Below are 25,047 nucleotides of genomic sequence, written 5' to 3'. Positions count from 1 at the left end.
AATAAAACAGATAAATATTTACAAAATTATGAACAGTCAAGATTAACAGAAGAGGAAATAGAATTATTAAATAAGCTTGTCTTTAAAAAAGAAATTGAATAAGTAATAATGTGTTCTCTAAAATTCCCAGGATCAGATGGATTTTAAAAGTGAATTCTATCAAAAATTTAAAGAACATTTAATTCCAATACTTTCAAAAGGAGTCTTACCAAATGCCTATTTACAACATATGGTTTTGATCTACAAATCAGGAAGAATAAAAACAAAAAAAAAAAATAGTATTTTATTTACAAATACTGATGCAAAAATTTTAAATGAAATTTAAGTTAAATATTAGCAAGGAGATATCACAAAAATCATTCACTATAACCAAGTGGGATTTATGACAGGAATACAGGGCTGATTCAATATTACAAAAACTATCAGCATAATTGATAATCTTATTGATTTTAAAAAAACTTCAAAAATCATTTGATGATGCCAATAAATGCAGGAAAAAGCATGACAAAATACAATACCAATTCCTATTTAAAAAAAAAAACTAGAGAAAAAAGAAATAAATGGAAATTTTCCTAATATCTAGCATCTAATATTTTCTGTAATATTACTAGTAATCTAGTATTATCTTTAATGGGGGTAAACTAGAAGCCTTCCTAGTAAGAGCTGGGGTTTTGACATTATTATTCAACATTGCTTTAGAAATACTAGCTATTGAAATAAGACAAGAAAAGGAAGAATAGAAAATGAGGAAACAGAATTATCATGCTTTGTAGATGATATGAAGCCCAGGGAATCAATTTAAAAACTGACAGAAAGAATTAACATCTCATCTACATTTCTACTTATTACCAACAAATCCCTTTTAAAATAATTATAGACAGTATAAAATTTTTGGGAGTCTACCTGCCAAGACAAATCCAAGAACTACATGAAAATCATTACAAAAGACTTCACACCAATAAAGACAGATCTACAGAACTGAAGAAATTAGTTGCTCATGGCAGAGCCATATAATAATAAAAAGAAGATAAATATACTTAATTTACTTATTCAGTATCATACCAAACAAACTACCAAAGAATTATTTTAGAGAACTAGAAAAAATAATATCAAAACTCATCTGGAAAGAACAAATGTTAAGAACATCAAGGGAATCAATGACAAAAAAAATTTCTTTGGAGAAAGGTGGCCAGATTTCAAACTATACTAAAAAGTAGTAATCATCAAAACCATTTGGTCCTAGATAAGAAATAAAAGTGATCATATTAATTTAGTGTTTAATAAACCCTAAATTTTGATGGCACAGTGGCTAGAGTGTCAGATTTGGAGTATAGAAGACTCCTCTATCTGAGTTCATATCTGCCTCAGAAACTTACTTTGTGATCCTGGAACCCTGTTTGCTTTAAGTTTCCTCAAGTGTAAAATGATCTAGAGAGAAGTGAATCATTCTGGTAAGAAAATCCAAAAAGGAATCAAAAGCGTTAGATACACCTGAATACAACTGAACACCACCACCAAAACCCAAAGATCCAAAGCTCATCATATTTCCCCTCCCTTTTTTTTCCTATTTTTTTTTAAAACATGGTTAAGATGGAAGCATATTTTGCATGACTTCACATATAATGTACCCATCATTATTATATTATTATGATTATCATCATTATAGTCTTTGCCTTTGGTGAAGGGAAGGAAGCAGAAAATTCAGAACTCAGAATAAAAAAAACTAATATTTAGGGGCAGCTAAGTTGATTCACTGAATAGAGCACCAGCCCTTAAGTCGGGAGGACCCGAGTTCAAATTTGGCCTTAGACATTTAATACTTCCTAACTATGTGATCATGGGCAAGTCACTCAAACCCCAATTGCCCCAACAAAAAAAAAGAAAAAAACAACCACCACCAGCACCAAAAAAACCCCCAAAAAACAAAAAAACACTAATGTTTAAAATAAACCCTGGAACTAGAGTAATGGACTCTTAATGCTGTTTGATCCTCACAACACCCCTTCAAGCATGTTTTAAGAGGCTATTATCTTCCCCATTTTACAGATATAAAAACTAAGGCTGAAAGGATAAAAGAATTTATCTAGTGGCACATGGTTGTGTTTGAGAGAAGATTCGGCCCCAGGTTTTGTGGACTCCAAGATCAATTCACTATGCTATACTAACTCTTCAGTCAGTCAATAAATATTTTTAAGCACCTTCAATAAACCCAGGCTCAGCACTGGGGATACAAAGAAAGGTAAAAAATAGTTCTTACTTTTGAGGACCATACAGTTTAATGGGAGAGAAAACTTGCAAATAACTATAACAAAGAAGATACCGAAAGGATAAACTGGAAATAATTAACAGAAGAAAGGCATTAAAATTAAGAGGGACCAGGCTTCCTGTAGAAAGTAGGATTTTAGCCAGGACTTGAAGTTAGGGAAGCCAGGAGAAAAAGATAAAATGTCAGAAAATTCCAAGCATGGAGGGCAGCTAGTTAAAATTCCTGAAGTTAGAAGATGAAATGTCTTCTTCGAACAACAAAAGGACAGTGTTACTGGATTGAAGAGTATTGTGAAATATGAAGTGTAAGAAAGCTGGAAAGGTAAGAGGAAGAGGGGTAGATGGAGGTGTGGAGAGCAGAAAGGGCTTCGAATGACAAATAAGAGCATTTTTTTACTTGATCCAGGAGGTGCAGGGAACCACTGGAATTTCCTGAGGTCATAAAGTCAGGCCTGCACTGGAATTCTTTGAATGGGTGTGGGTGGGTAACATATTCCGATCTGTGCCTAGCAAGATTAATTTTATAATTGAGTGGAGGATAGTCGGGAGAGATTTGAGGCAGGGACAGCAACCAACAGGCTATTCCAGTAGTTCGGGGCTGAAGGAACAAGGGCTTATAGCAGAGGATGGCAGTGTGAGAGAGGAGAAAAGGGGAATATGCCAAAGAGAAGTTACAAAAGTAAAATCATCAGGCACTGGAAAAAGATTTGATATGAGATATGAAATATGGGGATTGGGGCTGAAGTAAAAAAGAGGTGGAGGATTGGTGGAGGCTGATGGAGGATTAACAATAAACAGTAAAGTTTGGAAGAACAGGAAGTTTGGAGGCTTTACTGAGAAAAAAAATGAGTTCAGTTTTGGGTCTGTTGAATTTAAAATGTCCATGGCACATATAGCTCAATATGTCTAATTGACAATTCAAGCATTCTAACCTTTTAGGGTCATTTTTTTTTTTCCCCTTTAGTGGTTACCAAAACCAGGCCTGATTTATTTTTCTCCCATTATGTCTTTGATAGGAAAAAACAGACTCTCCAACTCTGAAATATCTATATCTATATATAGAGAAAGCTTTCACTCATTCAAAGGATATAGTGTAGTATAATAGAAAGTGTTAAATTTAAATTTAAGGTGATCTCAAGTCTGATTTCTGATTCTGTTACTTAATACCTGTTACACTCTGTCATGATAAGTTAGTTTGTTTTCAGCCTAGGGAGAAATATGATGAATCCTTGGGGTTAGGGGGCATTAAAAAGTGATGTACTTAAATTTTCAAAGGATTGATGTTAATACTAGGCATCAAAAATTATCTCCCAACTAAGATAATTTAATTTAATATTTTAAATGATTTAAAAAGCATCTGGAAAGTGATGATCTCCTGGTTCAATCAGTTACCTCTTCTTCACTTTTGGAGAGGTAATTTAGAATGAAAAAATATGAGTTCAGTCACAATCACTACAATTGGAATCCTTGCCTAACTTAACATTTCTTTCCCTAGCTAACCCATGGCCTCTTTGTGGTTGAGGAAAAATTCACTTTACTGGAAACATTTGGGAATGAAGCAGCAGATTATAGTACAGGGTCTATGGATAGATGTCAAGGAGAGAAGTGTGGTAAAGAACTGGCTGTTTCTCAGGATTCCCTTTGTCTTGCTTTGAGATGCCTGTGAAAATGAGGACTTTTCAAAATCCCACTTCTTTCCCACAGCTCAGTTTTCCTTTTGCTCCTAAGAAGTGTACTGCAATGCTATGCTTGCTTCAGCTTACCCCAACCTTCAGAATTGCTTCCTCTGGTTCTGAGATAGCCGTTTCCTTTAATACAAATTCCTTATATAAGACACTTATATCTTGGATTACCACATAATTGCTCACTTGGAAAGGTATGTGCTGTCAAATGAAGGAACTGAAATAGGGAGAAGAAAGTCTTGAGTCATTTTGTCATTTTCAAAATGTCAAATTCCTTAAACTCAGGAATCCCTCTTTTAATAAATAGAACCAATGGTCTAATTTAGAGAGCTGCAATGGCTGATCTTTAAGGATCCTCCCAACTCTGGTTCTGTGACTGAATAAATCAATTGCCTAAGACAAGATTGCCTGCCCTCAAGAAACTTACATTATAAAAGGTCAAGTAAGCAAAGAAATAAAATTAAGTTACTGCATAAAAGTAGCACACTGAAAACATAATAAAACATGATCCCCAGAGGAAGGAAAGACTTTTCTAAGCATTTTAAAATGCTTATCTACAGGATAAATCTAGCAATTAAAAAAAAAAAGGTTCCTCCAGACAGTTAAATCTGGTGTCATCCTCAATACCTCATTCTATGCATAGTTATATAGTTATACATATACACATTAAGTATATGTCCCTTTTCTGTCCTCTGACACTGTTAATGCCCTCATGAACCTCACACTTCGACTACTTCAATAGCCTATTGATTGATTTCACTACTTTAATATTTTAATAATAATTTACTTCCTATTCAAATTCATTTTCCAACTGTCAAATTGTTCTTATTAGAGCACTATCTTATTCTCCATTCAAAGAATTCCAATGCCTTATTACCTCCACGATCAAGTTGCATTTGATTTTTAAAATCCTTCTTAATCTCTCTTTTCTTACTTTTTTAGTTTTCTTGCATCTTGCTTTCTTGTATATATTCTGTGATCCACTGACATTAGTCTCTTTCCTTTTTCTCAAACATACTACTCCATCTCCCATCTCCAAGCATTTTCACTAGCTTTTCCCCCATTCATAGAACTCTTTCTCTTCTCATATCTGTCTCCTATTTTCCCTGGCTTCCTTCAAGTCAAAGACAAAGTCCTAGTTTATATAGGAAGTCTTTTCAGAGGCAGGTAGGAAGGACAGTAGATATAGCACCAGTCCTGGAATCAGGAGTGAAAATGAGTTAAAATCTGACCTCAGACTAGCTGTGTGATTAATTAAGTCATTTAACCCTAGCCTCACTACTGCACTATACCCTTCAAAAGCAGCTTTTTCCAATCTTTCTTAATCTTTGTGTTTCCTTCTGAGGCTATCCTTGATTTATTCTGCGTGTATCCTATCGATACATAACTGTTGGCATGTTTTCTCTCCCTGAGGACAAAGGCCCTTTTTGTTTGTATTCCCAGCACTTAGCACAATATTTGGCCATAATAGATATTTAATAAATTTTTGTTGACTGCTTGACTGAACTGAGAGTCAGGAAGACATGGTTTATAATTATGGCTCTGCCATAAATTTAATGAATTTAAGTGATTTAGCATCATTTTTTAAATCTGCAAAATGGGGTTATCCTATTAGCCCTGCTTTCTTTATGAAGTTTTTGAAGAGATGATACAATTCAAAAACTATCAAAATTTGGCAGTGGTCTACTTTTTAAGACTATGTTACTTGCCTTCATACACTAACTGACACATCTGAGTATTTTAGAGATAACCCCTAAAATGAAGGCAGGAATTGGAGAAGAATATGACTTAAGGCACTAAAATGAAAAGAGGTTGATAGATAATTGCTACCACGACCAAGATGGGCTGATAAATTTGGATAGTGAGAACCTTAAATGATGACAGATTAGATTGGCTAAGATGAAAGGAAAAAAATGATGATAAAGGTTGGAGGGGATGTGAGAAAACTGGGACACTAATACATTGTTAATGGGAGTTGTGAACTGATCCAACCACTCTAAAGAGCAATTTGGAAAGATGCCCAAAGGGCTATCAAACTGTGCATATCTTGTGATCCAGCAGTGTCTCTCTGGGTCTATATCACAAAGAGATCATAAAAAGGGAAAAGAAACCATGTGGGCAAAAATTTTTTGTAGTGGCAAGGAACTGGAAACTGAGGGGATGCCCATCAGTTGGAGAATGACTGAATAAGTTATGATATATGAATGTAATAGAATATTATTGTTCTATATAAAATGGATGACTTTAGAAAAACGTGGAAATACTTATATGAACTGATGAACTAAGAAAACATTGTATACAGCAACAACAAGATTAGGTGATAATCAACTATGATGAACTTGGTTCTTTTTCACAATGAGGTAATTCAAGGCAATTCCAATAGATTTGTGATGGAAAGAGCAATTTGCACCCAGAAAGAAGACTATGAAGACTGAATTTAAATCACAACCTAGTATTTTCATAATTTTTGTAGTTGTTTGTTTTTTCTTTCTCATTTTTTTCTTTTTTGAAATTTGATTTTTCTTGTGCAGCATGATATATGTAAAAATATGTTTAGAAGAACTGCACATGTATAAGCTATATTGGATTACTTGCTGTCTAGGGGAGGAGAGAGTTGGAGAGGAAGGGAGAAAAATTTGGAAAACAAAGTTTTACAAGGATAAATCTTGAAAGCTAACTTTGCTTGTATTTTGAAAAATAAAAAGATATTATAAAAATAAAAAATTAAAGGACAAGAGGTTATTGGTTGATAGTGGGAAGAGAGTTTGAAAATGGCAATGAAGAGAAAGCAAATATTCTGATACTCTTCAGTGCATGCTAGAAATAGTGACCAGAAAAATAGGAAGGAGCCAAGTGTCTATGAATACTAGAAATGTAAAGTTTAAGGTAAAAGGCAATCTGTTAATTTGGGGGGGTACAGAGGAAGAAGCAGGCAAATCTGGAGACATGGGGAAGAGGAAAGTAGAGAAAAAATGGAAATAAGGATGGGAGTTGATAATTTATTCCATTGGAGCTTCTGAAACATTAGTATTGAGAATGGTTTATATAAAGGGATAGGAATATGCTAACTACTGATGAAGAAACTTAGGCAAAATATCCAAAGATAGAGATAGGTAATTAAAAAGTTCAACCTGGCTGATGACATTGGAAGATACTCCTGAGAAACCCCAGGAAAATGACCTAATACAGGTAAAAACAGGAGTAGGGATGGACTGTGATTGACCTGGAGTTGGCTTCAGTCCTGCTGAAGCTAAAAGTGAAGGACAGAGGGAGCTATCACTACCCTTCAATCACAAAGAAGCAAAGACAATGCTTAGAATCACATTCAAGACTTTGGAAGACAATCCAAGAAGTCATAAACACTATAAGAAGTAAAAGAACAAGTGGATAAGACTCTGAATGAAGCACCAGTTCATAACTGTGATGCAGACGTAATAATCCAAAAAAGCTAAAATCATTTCCCAAGGCCTGAAAGACAGCCTCCCTTTCAGAGTGTGATGAAGAATTTAACAATGTATGTTAGGGATTTGCACAGTTGCAATACCTTTGTTATCACTTGAATTTCCATGAACAAAAAATTATCCTTTTAATATAATATGAACCATTAAAAAGCATAACTATGCCTTAAGTTTTAATGGACAAAATGAAAAGGAAGGGTATTTTTATGTCATTATAAATATTCGAAGACAATATAGTGAAATGGAGTGACTCAGATTAAATGCAGTGACCCAGACTGGTTCCAAAGGATATTATCATGATAGGAATTTACCTATTCCAGGTAAAGAAATGATTGGAGGAATTCAGGGAAATGACTAAAATTTTTTTTAGAGACCCACTGTTGCTTATGTAGTAAAATAGTTAACTTTTTTTCTTAATTGAAGGAAGAGTGCTCTTATTTGGGAAAGTGGGAATGAGGAAAGCTGTACTTTAAAAGTACTAATGAAGTTTAAAAAAAGAAAAGAATTCTTAATCAGAAGAAACTAGGTTTACATACCAGCTCTGACATTTGCTGTAATGGACATCACTTAAATGCTGTGAGCCTCAAATTCCTCAACTATAAATGGAGATCATACCTATAATCACCCGTTTCACAGGATTGTTATAAGGCTCAAAGTGCTGCAGAACTTTGTAAACTCTGAAGCATTATTATATAGGTGTCTTTTATTATGAACTATTACAACCACTACTGCTTCTGCTACTATTACTGCTACTACTACTACATGGTCATCTGTTATTCACAATCATTTCAAACTAATGATATTCCTTTTATAAATAACATATTTTAAATGTTTGGCTTGTGGAGGATTGGGAAAGGATAAGACAATGGGGGCGGGATAAAGATGTCATCCTTCAGATTTTTTTTTCTTCTGTTTGTTCCAAATCTGCCTTAGTAGTTCTCAAATTAAAAATCACTTTCCCCCTACAAATATTTTTATATTTAGTTCACAGGATTTAATTTTCATGGATAAAGTTACAATGTTCATTTCTCCTCACCTCCATCTCCAGCTGCATGGAAAACAGCTTACTTGTGCTAGAGCCATCTGCACTCAGAAAGACGACTATGGGGACAGAATATAGATCACAACATAGTATTTTCACCTTTTTGGTGGTATGCTTGCTTTTTGTTTTCTTCCTCATCTTTTTTTTCTTTTTGATATGATTTTTCTTGTGCAGCATGATAAATGTGGAAATACATAAGAGCTGTACATGTTTAACACATATTGGTTAACTTGCTGTGTAAGGGAAGGGATGGAGAAAAGTTTGGAACACAAAGTTTTGCAAGGGTGAATGTTGAAAACCATCTTTGCATATATTTTGAAAATAAAAAACTTTATTTTAAAAAAAGAACTTTGGAATTGACTACATGACATGGAAGACATTGGCACAGGACTGCCCAGCATGATATGCCCTCATCAGAGAAGGTGTTGTATTCAGTTACAGTTGCACACATTATAATTTGACTCTCACTGATACCCTTCAAGAATGAAGGATAGCAACCAACCACTCAACTAGTACATAACTGAAGAAAGGAAATATAAATTTTTCACTAAGCACGTTTTTATAATTAGTTCTAACTCATTCTTTCTATTTAAATAAAATTAGACTTGGAGATTAAATTACATTTTCAACTAGAAAATATACACATCTAGTACTTACTATAAAGACAACACCACCAACAAAAATTGACTTTTTAAAAAATTCCATTAATTTTAAGTTTGAAAATTTTTAATTCCCATTGAAGAAAAAAAAAAGTAGTTTGGGGATAATAATTGTTAAGTTTATTTACCTAAATTATCCCCAATCCCCAGAATATTCTTGCCTCCTTGATTCCATTCAAAGTTCTTCATGCTAACTGTGGTGTTTTGACTTTGTTTCCCCAGCATTGTGCACTTATTGGCACAAAGTAAGCATTTAATAAATGTTTGTGGATTCACTGACAAGGGCTGGCTTGCTGGGGAAGGTAAGGGAGAGGAATGGTATTTGGAAATTAGGATGATAAAATTATTTTTAAAAGACAAGAAAACTACAAATTTCAGAATTTCACTTTTCCTTATTAATAATTATATAATGAGCAAACTTGAAACCATTGTAATTTAGACAAAAAAAATGAATAGGAATATGTCAAACTCATTACCATATTCTACTTTGGAATTACAGTCTTTAAAAATATTCTTTCTGACAGTCCCAATTAGGAGTTTCTTCTACCCATTTTTACAGCACTATAAAGTATATTCCCCTTCTATTATTTCCATGAGTATCAGTTCTGCTACTGGAAAAAAAATTTCCTTTTGAACTCACTTCTTGATTCCATACTATATACAATGAAGTACCTATATGCCTCCAAAATTTTCCTTTTGAGGAGTTAATACTGTACTCATATCCTATAAATCCATTACAGGTTCAAGACCTGAAGTTTTTCTGATCCCTTTAAACAAGAAGACTGTCCCCCTTGAGGCTGCTAGCTTTTAAAAGGAGATGATGATTAGAAGACAGAATATAACTCTTCTTCATCCCTTACTCCCATCACACACAAGCTCAACCATATCAAAAGCTAGACAGCTTTCTGTACCCAGAGACACAACCAGATGGAAGACAATCCACTGTGTCCACCACTTTTTGCACCCAGAGACACAACTGGATGGAAGACTATCCACTGTGTCCACCTTTGGTTCAGTGCAAGAGCACTGAAAGTGAAATATTATTTCAATCTTATTTCAGGTCTGCTACTTATGGATTGTGTTTCAAGGAATATAAGTTTATGGCCAACTAACCAGCAATATGTTAATCAAATTATATCGGTGAATATTTTATTTCTTAACAATTATAGTTCAGCTAATATGTTAGCCTTATATTGAATCATTACAAAATCAAGGCAACTTTTTGGGGGGAGAAGGGGAGATTTTTTTTTTTTTCAAACAGGATTTTTCATTTAGAAGTTTTGTCCCAAGATCACACAAGGTATAAGGCTAAGGCAGAATTTACTTGTGCTAACCTCCAAAAATCACTTCTTTTTTCAATATACTGTCTCACCACTATACCTTTTATTGCATACCACCTTATAATTTCAATAGAAGAAATTCCTTATATATGAGTTATATGTCTTGTTATTTTCCTTAAATTCAACTCAATTTCAATAACAATCTTCTGATCCTCATTCTGGTGAATAAATCCAATAAATCCAACCTTCATTTTAACTTATAGCTACATCATTCTTGCATGTTCTTCATTAACTATTCTTGGCTGATGAATTCTACTGTATATAGGCTGTCTTTAGACAGTAAGTTTCTTAAACAACCAAAATTAGTTCTTTCCTACCAACAAGTAAAAACTATTCTGCTTTCATTATGTCAGGAAGGAATGCTAACCAAAAACGTCACTCTTCTGCTATTACATACTTTTGAGTATGAAGAATTTTAATTAAATGATTACTGGTAAGCACAAATGCAAAAACTTAAGAGTCAGCAAAAAATGGGTTCAAATCCCACTTCTGACATATACTTACTGAATGAACTTGGAGTAGCCCATCACTGGGACTCAGTTTCCTCACCTACAAAAATGGTCATAATTATTTATCTACCTTCACAAATAATGAAATAATACATACATATAAAAATCATTGTCTCTATGATGAGGACTCTCACTAACACAGTGACTAATCATTACTTCAGAAGACTGATGATGGATAATCCCTCCTGCCTCTTGGCTGAGTGTGATTTACTAAAAGTACAATATGAGTTATGTATTCTGAACCCATGGTTCATGTGTTAAATTTCTTTTATTTGATTATATTTATTTCTTACAAGGAAAGGTTTCTATTTGGTGGAAGGGAATATTCAGTGGGACAAATAGGAGTAAGGAAGATTCACTTTTCAGAGTTCAAATCTGGCCTCACACACTTACTGTGTCTATGTGGCCCTTCGCAAATCACTTAACCCTGTTTGCCTCATTTTCCTCATATGTAAAATGGGCTGAACGAGGAAATGGAAAACTGCTATCTTTACCAAAAAAATCCTAAATAGGGTTACAGAGAGTCAGATATGACAGAAAATGACTGAACAACAAATGTGTTAGTAAACAGTGATGGACAAACAAAAAAAAATCAGTAAAATATATTTATATATACTGAAAGAAAACAAAAATAAGTTCAGAGGGAATACAAATTGTCCAATTTTGTTATTGTTTTCTCTATACTTAATATACACTTTAAAAAAATCTATGTAATAGAAATTTCCAGATTCATATAAATTCTTTCTTGTTCTTAATTAAAAACAGTTCAGTGAAATGCTTGTTAATAATTAAGTCCAAAATTAAAATTAAAATTACAAAAATAAAATGTTTTATAAACAAATTGCTATATGTTCATTTGCTTTATTATTAAGAGACTAGAATTTCTTCAAAAAAATAATTTTGGTAAACAGTGATAACACATTCAAAGGAACCATTGGTTAAAGCAACATAATTATGACAAGAACCGATACATAGTATTTCTTATTTTCCCTAAACTTACATCATTTAGGTTGCAAAGAGGGTCTTCTTGTCCTACTATTCTGGTTATCACTCATGATTATTTTGCTTGATTTTTGGGGGAGTGTTACTTCCACCATCAACCTTCATTTTTTCAAACTGAAACTTTTCAGTCTGTCTTCAAATAACAGGGCTCCCCAAGAGGATACAGAGTTGCCACTTGCCTCCCCATTCATAAATGAAATCGTTTTCTTTTCAAAGTAAGAGGAAGAGATTCTAAACACCATATGAGTCAGATCTTCATTAGTCTAGGATGGTATAGGGACAGTATCACTAGGAAGAAAAGAATCAATGCTATATCCCTCTAAGCAGTTCTCCATAGCCTAGTTCAGTGATTTGTTCTTGGCCTCTTAAGCCCTATTTCTGAGTTACTTATTTAGCTCCTTAGGTCAATAGGTTGTCATGGTAACCAACAGTCCTAGAATTTAAGCCCTGTGACAGTTAGACTTTGAGCAAGAGACTCACAGGATCCAAAATGATTTATGTCCCCTCACAGTTCCCATTAGAGCTTGACATATCAAAGACATATAAACTATAAAAGAATCTAAGCTTTAAAACTATAGCAAGAGGAATAGTCAAGAAGTGTAGAGGAATGTTTTAGGAAAGAGGGCTGTTACACACGACAATGGGTTTCTTAAGCAGAGTAGTGGTCGTCTCCTTTGCTTCATGGATGAAGAATACAAACTTCTATGAGTATGGTATGGCAGTCATGGGAAGCATGGGAATGGATGATTACTCAAAGAGTAGAAGCAAAGTATTAGCAACTTTCTGCTGTTTTCTCAGATGAGGAAGGTCTGAATGACCAAACCCCAGGCTATGAGGTCTGACCCCTTTGACACTATGGCATCCTCATCCTCCCAGAATGATAGCACCGACACAGAGATTAGCAGCTCTGAGTCTAATTTCAGCCTCTCTGTGGGCTATTTTCCCTCCCAGGAAACAAACTCTTATGAGGAAACAAGCCCAGAGAGTGATACCATACATTTTCTCCCACCCATCCAAGGAGCATGGCTGACTAAAAGCACAGGGAGAATGAAAGGAAGACATAGCCAAGCTCAGATAAGCCCAGAACAATTTTCCAAACTTAGCATTACTTTAGCGTGGGATATTGATCTGGGTCCTGACCAATCAGACACAGTAACTGACTGGGACTTAAAGAAAGAAAATGACTGGACAGACATGAAGCAAGAACAAAATATACATGGGACTATGAGGAAGTTAGATTGTTTTGCTCAAAAGTTGGAAACAAATATTCAGAAAGAAGATAATTTTATCCCTGAATCACTTCTAAAAGAAGATTCCCATATCATCACAGTTCCCCCTCTAGAAACCACTAAAACCACAACTAAGTCCATCCAAGAAGAGAATATGTCTCAAGATTCTCCGGTTGTTCAACTTCTAAAAAACAGACATCTGGTCCAAGAAGTCATGCCACAGGAGCTCAGAGGAACAAAAGAGGTTAAGTATACATAAAAAACTCTGTGGATGTTGCACTGGGAAATCACTTTCCAGAGGGCAGAGATGAGCAAGAGGAGCTACCAAACAAGGTGGGAGGATAGAATGAAGAATTGCTGTGGGAAAGCCCAGAGCAGAGCCTAAATCTCCCCAGAAGGAGCAAGCTCACCCTGCTGAAGCAGTTGTGGGTGATAGTAAAGTATCAAGAAAAAAGGGTGAGGGAAATGTTTTTCCTTCAAAATAGAAAAAGAATTGAGTAGAAAGACAAAGGGGACTGGAGGGAAAATCTCAAGGAAGTGAATATGAACCAGGCAGATTCTTATGGGATTACATATTAAAATACTAACATGAAAATGATAGACCAAACACTTCATAAATTTCCTCCTTTCACAAACACTGTCAAAACACACTGAGACAAGAGGAAAGTTACCCTTTACCACCCTTTACCACATATTTCAGGTGGTGTAACCCCTCATTTCCTTGGCAGATGGAAACACCAAGCTACAAGGACAAGAGAACATGTTCTGGAGAATCTTCTTCACTCTCCACAGGAAAGAGGGAATACCAGCCTCCTCCTTCCTCAGGTATACAGTTACTGTCCTGTTTAAACATAGGCCGGCTTCTCAGGTGGTTAAGGGAACAAGTCATTTCCTCACTCTCGGGAAGGGAACAGTCCCAAAACAGAGCCACAGAGGGCACAAAATTGACAACCTCGAAAAGACAGCGTTCATTCAGAGAAAGGAGAGTTCAGCCGCAGGATACTCCAAAATCTACCAACCTGTAAACCACTGAAACTTTGTGATAGCAATTCTCCCATTTTCCCCACAGGGTCATCTTTTAGCTCCAATAAAATACATCTAAATTAATCTTATTTCTCATGTTTACTTACATTCCTTTAGTACTTACTAAGTTACAACTCTTATTCTGAAAATAGCAAACAAAAAAAAAACACTCTTATTTCTGATTAATAAACTAGTTATTTAAACTACAAGTACATAATAAGATTTTAAGAAATGCTTTCTTCACAAAAATCTCATAAAATAAGTAGATATTATATAAATAGTATTTCATCCTACTAGAAAGTAATATGGGTCTATACAGACTAACCTCTTCTTGGTATTTTTCATTTAAAATTTGTCTTAATCTCAATGTTTTCTTCCCCATATACTTTTTTCTCTCTTCTTCCTAGCCCATAAATTATGAACAGAGAAACTCCTATGCCAGAAAACAAGTATAACCACCAGATTAATAGTCTGACCCATTGATAATATGTTTTTGTTTTTTTTTAACCACATAATACTTTTCTCCAGGATCTATCCCTACCCATTTTTTAAACAAAAAGAGGAAAAAAAGGAAAACTAAATATATTGAAAAATCTTTAAAAATTGCAATTCATAAAATATTTATAATCACACTTGTATTTTCCACCTGCATAAAGGAATGAGATTTTTGAATTTCAAATTCTCCCTTCCTCAGTTCCCTTCTTTTCAAAACAGTAAGCAATTTGAAATAGATTATAAATGTGCAATCAATTAAAACATATCTCCATATTAGTTGTGTTGAAAAAAGAAGAAACAGATCAAAAGAAAAAAAAAACTAAGCAAAGTATTGTATGATAAAAAACAGAAGACTTATCCTTATCAGTGGGTTGGACAATTAATCTGGTGGTCAGACTTTTTTCTGGCATAGGGATTTCTCCATAATTTATGGTTAGGAAGAAGAGGGAGAAAAAATATGAGGGGAAGAAAACACTGAATTCAGACAAAATTTAAGTTAAAAAGTATTCAGACTCCAATAGTTCTTTATCTGGATATGGCCTTTATTCATGATTGAAATAATTTTGGATTATTGTATTGCTGAGAAGAGCCAAGTCATTCATAGTTGATCATCACACAATGTTGTTGTTACTATGGTTCTGGTGAGGTTTAGACTAATATCTAATTATCTTACATCATATATATACACACACCAAGATAAGGTATGTGTGTGTGTGTGTTTGTGTTTGTGTGTGTACACATACACACATACACCCTTTATGTCTAAACCCATTTTGACTTTATTTTGGTATATGGTGGAAGGATATTCTGAATATTCTGCCACATTGTTTTCCGATTTCAATTGTGAGTTCTTATCCCAGAAGCTGGGCTTTGGATTTATCAAACACTAGGTTATAGTCATTTACAACAATGTCTTGTGATCTAACACTATTTCTTAGTTTATATGAGTTTGGCAGTTTATCTGGTGCTGCACTGAGGCATATTGGGGATCCTCGTGCTGGAGTCTATCCATTCACTGAGTGCTATGCTGAGATGCATGGTGGATTTTGGTGTTGGCATTTGTTTGCTTGCCTGGTATAACACTAGAGCTCAGGGCCTCCCATTGGCTTTCTAGGAAGCTTCATGAACTGAACTGTGCTCCTCTTTTACCCAAGTGAAACGTAATTCCTAAACTCTTCCACCTTTGTTGGCTTAGAAGATTGTTTCAATTTCTTTTTGCTGCTCTTTTTCTGACATTTCAGAATTCATTTTAGGGCACTATTTTATAGTTGTCTGAATGGGACTTGGTGAGAGTTTAGGCAGTTCCCTACTTATTCTGTCATCCTGGAAAAGGAACAAGTCTCACTCTTCCCCTTATTCATTTCTTTCACCACAGTAATATTCATCATATACATGTACCATGATGTGTTTAGCCATTCTCCAATTGATAGGTACTTTGTTTCCCATCTTAATTCATAATGTCAAATTTTTTTTCCTAATTGAAAATGAAGATTGGTGAGCTCTCAACATTAAAAAAAAAAAAAAAAAATTACAGAACCATAAGGATTTACAAGTTAATTCTACCAAACATTTAAAGTTAAATTCCAATACTATGCAAACTGAGAAAAGAATTAAGAAAGGGGTGGGGGTGGGGGAGTCCTACCCAATTCCTTCTATGACACAAATATAGTTTTGATATCAAAACCAGGAAGAACAAAAGCAAAGAAAGAAAATTATAATCCGGTTTTCCCAATAAATAAAACATTAGCAGAGAGATTACAGTAATGTCACAAAGATCATAAACTAGCTTGGACTTATACCAGAAATTCAGGGAATTAGGAAAACCATAATTGACTGTGTCAATAATAATAACAAAAACCAATGGAATTACATCAAGAGATAAAGGGGAAAGATTTTTACAAAATGCAACATCCATTCCTATTAAAAAAAAAAACACTAAAAAGCATAGGAATAATTTTTCTTTCTAAATAAGTAATATCTATTTAAAACCAAGATACAGAATGCATTATTTGTAATGGGATAAATTAGAAGCTTTTCCAATTACAGCAGGGGTGAAGCAAAGATATTATTATTCATATCATACTAGAAATGTTGGCTATAGAAATAAGACAAGGAAAAAAAAAACTCTGATATGATGACATACTTAGAAAACCCCAGTGAATCATTAAAAGGGAAGATTGGAAAAGTGTCCACATTGGAATGAATTCAAGAAGATGGAATTTAATGGGGATAAATATAAAGTCTAATACAATGAATTCAATAAAATCAAATTCAAAAAAACAAAGCTATGACTAGAAAGAAGGTTAAGTGAAAAAGATCAATATTAGTAAGCTATGATATAACAGCCCCAAAAGCTAATGAAATCAGCCACTAACTGCATTAGGAGCAGCATGGCATCCTCCACTAGAAAAGTGATAGTCCCTACGAACTCTGTCCTAGTTCAACCACATATGAAATATGACATTCATTTCTGGATGTCATATTTTTAAAGAAAAGAGATTGACTCAAAAATATGCTAGAGGATGATGAAAAAACTCAAAACCATACCATATATGTATCAAGCTAATGACACCCTAGAAAGAAAAAAAATCTGGGGAACAGCAACACAACTGGAGAATCAGAAATGCAAAGTAACACATTAAAAGTGGCAAAAAAAAAATACTGCCAAATTTGAATAAGAGGGTCTGGTATTTGGTTGTATTCTTGACTTCTTTGAATAAACCTGCTTGACAGGAGTCAAAAACAGTCAAGATTCAAGTAACAATCTTAGTACAACTGTAAGCCCAGAATTTTCTCAACAATGCTCTTGGGGTCAAGGTTCAACAGATTAAAATAAAACAAACACATTCAATTAAAACCATAGGAAGACTGAGAGATGACATTCAAAGTCCTTGAACTAAAGAATTTAGACTTGACAAAGTCCATGGTATTTGAACTTAAGCTCTATCAATGCCTGGGATCTGAGCGCAGAAGAGTTTGGTCAGTTCTTTTTAGAGCCTCTTAATAAAAACAGATGACTGGGTCTATTCATAACTTTTCTCTCAACTGCCCGGCATAATTCTTTCTTAAATTTTATCTGGGAATCTCCATTCTTTGTAAGAGATAACATTTTTAACACTTTATAAGGAGGAAGGGAACTAAACTCTCCCTTTGTGGCTTTGCATCTATAACTTACTATCAATAGACAACTGGGACCATCCAAAAAAACTTTACTACTACAAGAACTAAAATATTTAAAAGATTATATCAACCAAGATAATCCTTTCATTCAAAAGTCATCCATGAAATAGTACAAAAAGGTTGGCATCATTACAGCTGTTTAAACTAGTTAGACATTAGTAAAAATGTTAACAATCCAGATTCTAAAGATGAGGGTGCAATAGTCTTTCAGCATAAGCTAAATGATAAATGTGTAGGAGATTTTTTTCATATTTAGGATTATGATTAGCATAAATAAACTAAGATAGTTCTAGAAAAATCACTTAACTTAGTTGGACCACTCGATTTTCTATCCTTTAAAATGAGGGGATTGGGCTAAATAATTTCTGAAAAGCAATTTGAAACAGTACTCTAAAAGTAGTGTTGAATAAAAGTCAACTGTGCTTTGACTTGGGTATGTCATTACTAGGCCTTTATCTCAAAAAGATCTAAGAAAGAGGAAGACATCTCATATATATAAAAATATTGGTTGCAATACTTCTTACAGCAAAGTAGTAGAAACAGTGAGGACAGCTAAACAAATTGTGAAACAAATTTGAAGAATTCAGAGAAACTTAGGAAGTCTTTTACATGAACAGATGGAAATGAGGTGAGCAGAAGCTGAAAAACACAATGATCACAATAATGTAAAAGAAAACAACTTTAACAGGCTTTAGGATGTAATGTAATACAGTAACCAATCATGAATTTAGAAGTCTGGTGATGAAGGATGTCTTTTGGCAGAAAGGTATAAAATTCTGCTCACATATGCACATGCACATACGTGCACACGCACACACACACTATAAGACATGACAAATGTGCTCATTTGTTATGCTTAATTGTATTATTTATTTGTAAATTAGAGTAATATGAAGTAAAAAAAAAACAAAAAGCAAAAAAAAAGATCAAGACAGAAAAAGATAACAATAAATGTTGGAGAGGATGTGGGACATTAATACATTGTTGCTGGAGTTGTGAACTGATCCATTCTGGAGAACAAGTTGGAACTATGCCCAAAGGGCTATCAAACTGTGTATACCCTTTGATCCAGCAGTATCTCTACTGGGTCTGTATTCCAAAGAGATCATAAAAAAGGGAAAAGAACCCACACGTGCAAAAATGTTTGTAGCAGCCTTTTTGTAATGACAAGGAACTGGAAACTGAGTGGATGCCCATCAGTTGGAGAATGGCTGAATAAGTTATGGTATATGAATGTGATGGAATATTATTGTTCTATAAGAAATGACCAGCAGGATGATTTCAGACAGATCTGGAGAGGCTTACATGCTGAGTGAAGTGAGTAGAATCAGGAGAACGTTGTATACAACAACATTATGTGATGATCAACTGTAATGGATGTGGCGCTTTTCAACGAGAGAGCCATCTGTACCAGAAAGAGGAGTATGGGGACTAAGTGTGTATTATAACACAGTATTTTCACCTTTTTTGTTATTTGCTAGCTTTGTTTTCTTAAGTTTTTTTCCTTTTTGATCTGATTTTTCTTGTGCAACATGGTAACTGTGGAAATATGCATATGTATGCATATGACTATACATATTTAACATATACTGGATTACTTGCTGACTTGGGGAAGGGGTGGAGGGAAGGGAAGAAGAAAAAAGGGTGGATTTTGAAAACTTATCTTTGCATATATTTTGAAAATAAAAAGCTATTATTAAAAAGAGATCAATTGAACATTTTAAAATATGCAGAAGTAACAAATGCTATACTTTAAAACTATGCTTAACAGATATTCATGAATTTATAAACAATGTTATTTTTTCTCCTTTGTATTTAAAATGTTTGATGCTTAATTTCATAATAAAAATTTTTAATTTTTTAAAAAAGAAAAAAATTATATAGCTTATTGTTCAATCTCATATCTACTAAGGCAAGAGTTATTTTTTCCAGGGACTACTAGACTCTCTCGTAAATTCAGTGAACAGAAAAACAAAATAAGATCCTCATTGGACAAAACTCACTAAAGGACTTAACTGGGAAGGAAACTATTTTGGATCATTTCCTAAGAGATTTCTTGGCTTAGATGAAATGATAGCAAAATGGCAATTTCTGTTCATTCCCCTGCCTCTGTCGCAAGACTTTAAGATTTTATACATTAGAACTTAAAGTTTTATTCTTTGTAAAAAGCCTTATAATTAATCTTTGAGGATTTATTATGAAGCAATACATTATTTTTGTAATTAATAAATTTATATGTATAAATTCATAATTTGTTTTAATTTAATAATTTAATCTTTTATTTTAATCTTTAATATTAAATTTTATTGATTATTAAATTTTTGTTATTTATATGTAAACAATATACATTTATATAGTATGTATTAAATGTATTATTAAATTTAATAAAAATTTTAATTTAATTTAATAAAATTTTCAATCATAGAATCACAGAATTCTTTTTTTCTATTCTGAAATAAAACTATTAATACATTTATTTTTCTTCAGCTGTCTCAATATTTTTAAATAACAAAATAAAGGATGAGCCATGATGCTCAAAATAAAATGTCACATGTGTTGCTTGAAATAGAATTTGTTTATTTCTTGACATAATAAAATAATATAAACACACTGGACTGTAAATATCTTGTGAGCAAGAATTACTTGGGAATTTTGGGGGGGGGGGTCATCTGTGGCATCACAATATCTGTTGAATATTATTCTTTGTGATAAAAACAGAATAATTCTTTTATATAAACACATTTAATCCTGTTAACTAGTAGACTTCTAAGAAGCTAGTTGAAAAAAAAATACAAAAGAATGTAGTTCTTCAGCATTCCACTGGCAAACAGCAATAGAAGTGTCAAGAAGATAAAGGTTTCTACCTTTCAAAGAAAAATTGCTTTTAGAAAAAAAAAAACAAAAAAAAGCAAGAATTTTAAGCTGGTTCATTAAATTGATAAGACTTATCCACGTAATAAGTATAAAAATGCATGAAAATAGCTTTGAATGCCAGGTCAGCTGTCTGAATGCAGTGACTTCCATGAATTCTTCCATATTTTCATCATGCACTTTACCATTTACAATTCAAAGAAAAAATATATAAAATTAGTAGGAACACTAAAACAACTAGCCTAGCACTAAAATTAATAACATGGAAATTTAATCTCAATGGATTTTAAAACATCAATTTACTTGGAATTGGGCAAATGTACCATTCCTCAATTAGGAATTATTTAGAGTTATTTAATAACTTAATTCTAACTTGAGAGAAGTAGAATAAAGAAATCCCCGCCCAAATGATAATTATGATTCCAGTCTTTCAAATTTAAGAGCAAACTACAAGGTCAGAGCAGAACTCTTAAGAGGCTTCAAAAAAAAAAAAAATTCGATTACACACAAAAAAAGAGCCCCTTGGCAGTAATACTAAAGAGTTTTTACAGTGATACTATGCTAAAAGACTCACTCTTCTGCTTTTCAGAATATGGACAAGACCATATAGGCTCACTCACTAGAAAAGGGCAAGTAATAGGCTTTGATAAAAATCAAATCAGTCTTAAGACTTTAATGGATAATCAGCTGGCAATGATATAATCAGATCAACTCTGCCAACAGATCTATAAGACCAGGGATTAACTGATTTTAATTTTATAATCTTAGAGAATTTCCAGAGGCGCAAAGACTTGCTCAGTCTCACAGTTAATATCAGTCAGAGAGGGCTTAAAGCCAAGGTTTTGGTTTTTTTTAACTTAAAATCAGTACTTTATTCAGTTAATAAATGTTACTCAATTACATCAAATTCACCATCTCATTTTATGTTCATAATAACCAAATATTATAAGGTAGTCCAAGTATAATGCCATTTTTTTAATAGTTAAAGAACCAGAAATTCAGTTTACATAATTTAATTTGGGCCATATAGCTATTATGGGACAGAGCCTGGACATTTTTTCCCCCTACAACATGTGAATGAACACCTGACAGCCCTCAGTAAATGAATGAAAATTATTTCTATCAAGGACTTCATGATTTATGCATTGAAAGAATATATTTTTAAAAATTTAAGTTGATTTGAAAACCAATTCCCCTTTCTGTACTTTAAGACATAATAAATATACATAAATATACATTAAAAATTTATGTATATTTTGACACATTATTACATTGTTGCATGACCTTTTCCAAAGAAATATACAGATCTTAACTATGGAAAAATATGAAACAAATTTGTCATTGATGCCCTTTTTTCTTGTTCTTTATGTCAGTATTGGAAATTCTTCTTGAGGGCAGTAACTAATCACTTTTGTCTTTGAATCCTTGAAGAAGAAGAATAGTGGCACAAAAGTACTCAAAAAAAAGGTTAATTCTACAGGAATATTCACAAAAGAATCATTTCTCAAAGAGTAACTTGTTATTGTTACTAGTGTGATACTAGTAGCATTGTTAGGAATGATATAATTTTTAAATGATAAGAAATATAATTTAGGGGATCAAATACATACATACACACATATACGTATAGGCTATATATACCACTCTCATATGCAAATGTGTATATTGCCAGGATCAAGGTAGGATTTTTATCAAGAAATTCTTGGTAAATTCTTGATTGGTTAAATATTAAGAAAATTATATGTATAATTAACTATATCAATAGCATAACCAACAGAAATCATTTGATTTATCTCAATCTTGAAAGAGCTTTTGACAAAATACAGCACTAATTCCTATTAAAAAACACTAGAGAACATAGCAATAAATGGTATTTTTCCTAAAACAACAATATCTGTCTAAAATCATCAGCAAGCTTTATTTATAATGGGAATAAGCTAGAAGCTTTTCAATAAAATTAAAGGTGAAGCAAGGATTCTCATTATCACTGCTATTATTCAATATTGTAATAGAAATTTTAGCTATAGCAATAAGAAAAAAGAAATTGAAGGAACAAAAATTGAGAAAGCAAGGCTATCACTCTTTTCAGATGATATGATGATGATAATACTAGAGAATCAAGTAAAAACGTAGTTGAAATAATTTACAATTTTAACAAAGTTTCAGAACCCATGTAAACCCATATAAAATCATCAACATTTCAATATATTATCAACATCTATATATATTCTCTCTCTTTATATATATATATATATATATTTTTTTTTTCATTCAAAAGCCAAGATACAAAAAGAGAAATGCCATTTAAAATAATTGTAGACAATAGAAAATTATTGGGAATCTACGTGGCAAAACCAACCCAGGAACTATTAACAAAATTACAAAATACTTTTCAAACAAACTCAGATCTAAACAACTGGAAAAATTATCAACTGTTCATGAACAGAATGAGGCAATATAATAAAAGTGACAATTCTGCCTAAACTTATTTATTTAGTGCCAAACCAATACAACTACCCAAAAAATTATCTTAACAGATAATACTGTTATATAGAGCTAGAAAAAAATAACAACAAAAGAACAAAAGGTTAATATCAAAAGGTTTAATGGGGGGAAATACAAAAGAAAAGGTGGCCTTTGCAATACAAGATCTCAAACTATACTATAAAGCACCAACATCAAAATTGTCTGGTATTAGCTAAGAAACAGAATGATAATCAGGAGAATGGATTAGGTAATAAATTAGATAGTAAAAAAAACAGTAGCAAATGACTACAGTAATATAGTGTTTGATAAACCAAAGACTGCAGCTTCTGGGATAAGTATTCACTATTTGACAAAAACTACTGGATTAGAAAACGATATAGTAGAAACTTTTTAGGTCAAAGTTTCTTAAAATGTTGGGTCACTATTCTATATAGGATCTCACAACTGAATGTAGGGGTTGTGAAATAATGATTTATTATCGCTAAATGTTTGATTTGTATACCTATTTATATACTTACACACCCTCAACCCAGGTGTTGAGAGCAGAAAAAGTTTAAGAAGCCCTGGTATGGACCAACCTTTTGAACCATGTACCAAGACAAGGTCAAAATGGATACATGATTTAGACATAAAGAGTAACACCATATATATATATATATATATATATATATATATATATATATATATATATATATATTTCATAGTTCAGAAAAAGGAATGAATATATATACATATACATATATATACAAATATACACATATATATGTATGAATATGCCTTCTCAACTATACATTAAAAGTTAAGGCATTTAAGTATTTCTTATAGAAGAATCTAAATTAAAAATGTACAACTGATGGGGAGTTGCTCAAGGCCAGAATTACTTTACATTTGGATTAGTGAATGTTATTATTACTTATTATAACTGGAGGAAGTAAATGGCATTCATAAAATGGAATGTTGGAAAAAAGAAACTATGAGTGTGACTATAGTTTTAATGGATTCCAGAAATGAACACTGATTTGAGAATGGAAACTATTTACATTCCAAAAAAGGATTTTAATACTGATCTTTGCCTGGGCTTTGTGGATCTTGTAGATTAATAAAATTATTAATAAATTAATAAATCTTGCAAATAAATAAATCATAAACTTTTTATGATAAGCCAAGTAGGGAACACAAAAAAGAAGAATATTACCGAATCAAATATAATGTAATTTATTTACAAGCAAAGACAAATGAAAACTTGGGCATCATGTATTATATATAAATAAAAAACTCTGAAACATTGAACTAAATGACAGATAAAGTAGAAAAATGGATATGACAGTCATTCTTTCCTTTCTCCTCAAAAAATGTTCCCTATACCCCTGTAATTTTTCTTTTTTTTTTTTTTTTAAAGAAGCAGCAGCCTACATTGTGAGGTAGAAGAACTGGATTTCAATCCTTTGCCATTTATACTCTCCATAATGATAGGCAAGTCATTTACCTTATGCCTGTACTATTAATCTCACAACTGCTTTCAGGAAAGGACTTGGTAAAAGGATGAATTACTATTAGAGAAGAATTTTGGTCATACAAATGGGAGACGGAAACAATGAGAAATAGTTTATGGTGGTCAACAATGATAATCATTCTGATTATCTCATATATGTCAAACCAAAGTCCAAATGGGGAGCTTTCTTAAAATGTGAAAACAAAAGCAATTAGATACACTTAAAGTGTAAACTATCTTACATAATTAATTTTTATATATTTTATTCCATCTTGTATCTTCAATAATAAATTTATGCATAATATATTTTTAC

The 25,047-nt window shown here is 32.7% G+C and overlaps 2 protein-coding genes across 9 annotated transcripts in view; one reads left to right on the top strand and one right to left on the bottom strand.

Annotated features, from left to right (window-relative positions):
* Positions 1–25,047, bottom strand: part of PPFIBP1 (PPFIA binding protein 1) — a 187,793-nt gene that overhangs the window by 104,088 nt on the left and 58,658 nt on the right. The window lies entirely within an intron of this gene.
* On the top strand, positions 12,001–14,298 carry C5H12orf71 (chromosome 5 C12orf71 homolog). Its single transcript, XM_003772711.4, has 2 exons — positions 12,001–13,430; positions 13,915–14,298. The coding sequence occupies exons 1-2, from the start codon at positions 12,771–12,773 to the stop codon at positions 14,209–14,211; spliced, it is 957 nt and encodes a 318-aa protein (XP_003772759.2). The 5' UTR covers positions 12,001–12,770; the 3' UTR covers positions 14,212–14,298.

This window comes from Sarcophilus harrisii, chromosome 5 (assembly GCF_902635505.1).
Source record: "Sarcophilus harrisii chromosome 5, mSarHar1.11, whole genome shotgun sequence".
NCBI lineage: Eukaryota > Metazoa > Chordata > Mammalia > Dasyuromorphia > Dasyuridae > Sarcophilus > Sarcophilus harrisii.
Note: the sequence above shows the minus strand (reverse complement) of the source record. Positions and strands in the feature narration are given on the sequence as shown.

Excerpts from the sequence above, each read along its gene's own strand:
- C5H12orf71 (XM_003772711.4), top strand. The coding sequence starts at position 12,771 with ATGACCAAACCCCAGGCTATGAGGTCTGACCCCTTTGACACTATGGCA. Across the intron at positions 13,431-13,914 it reads AGCTCAGAGGAACAAAAGAG|ATGGAAACACCAAGCTACAA; the intron begins GTTAAGTATACA and ends TTTCCTTGGCAG.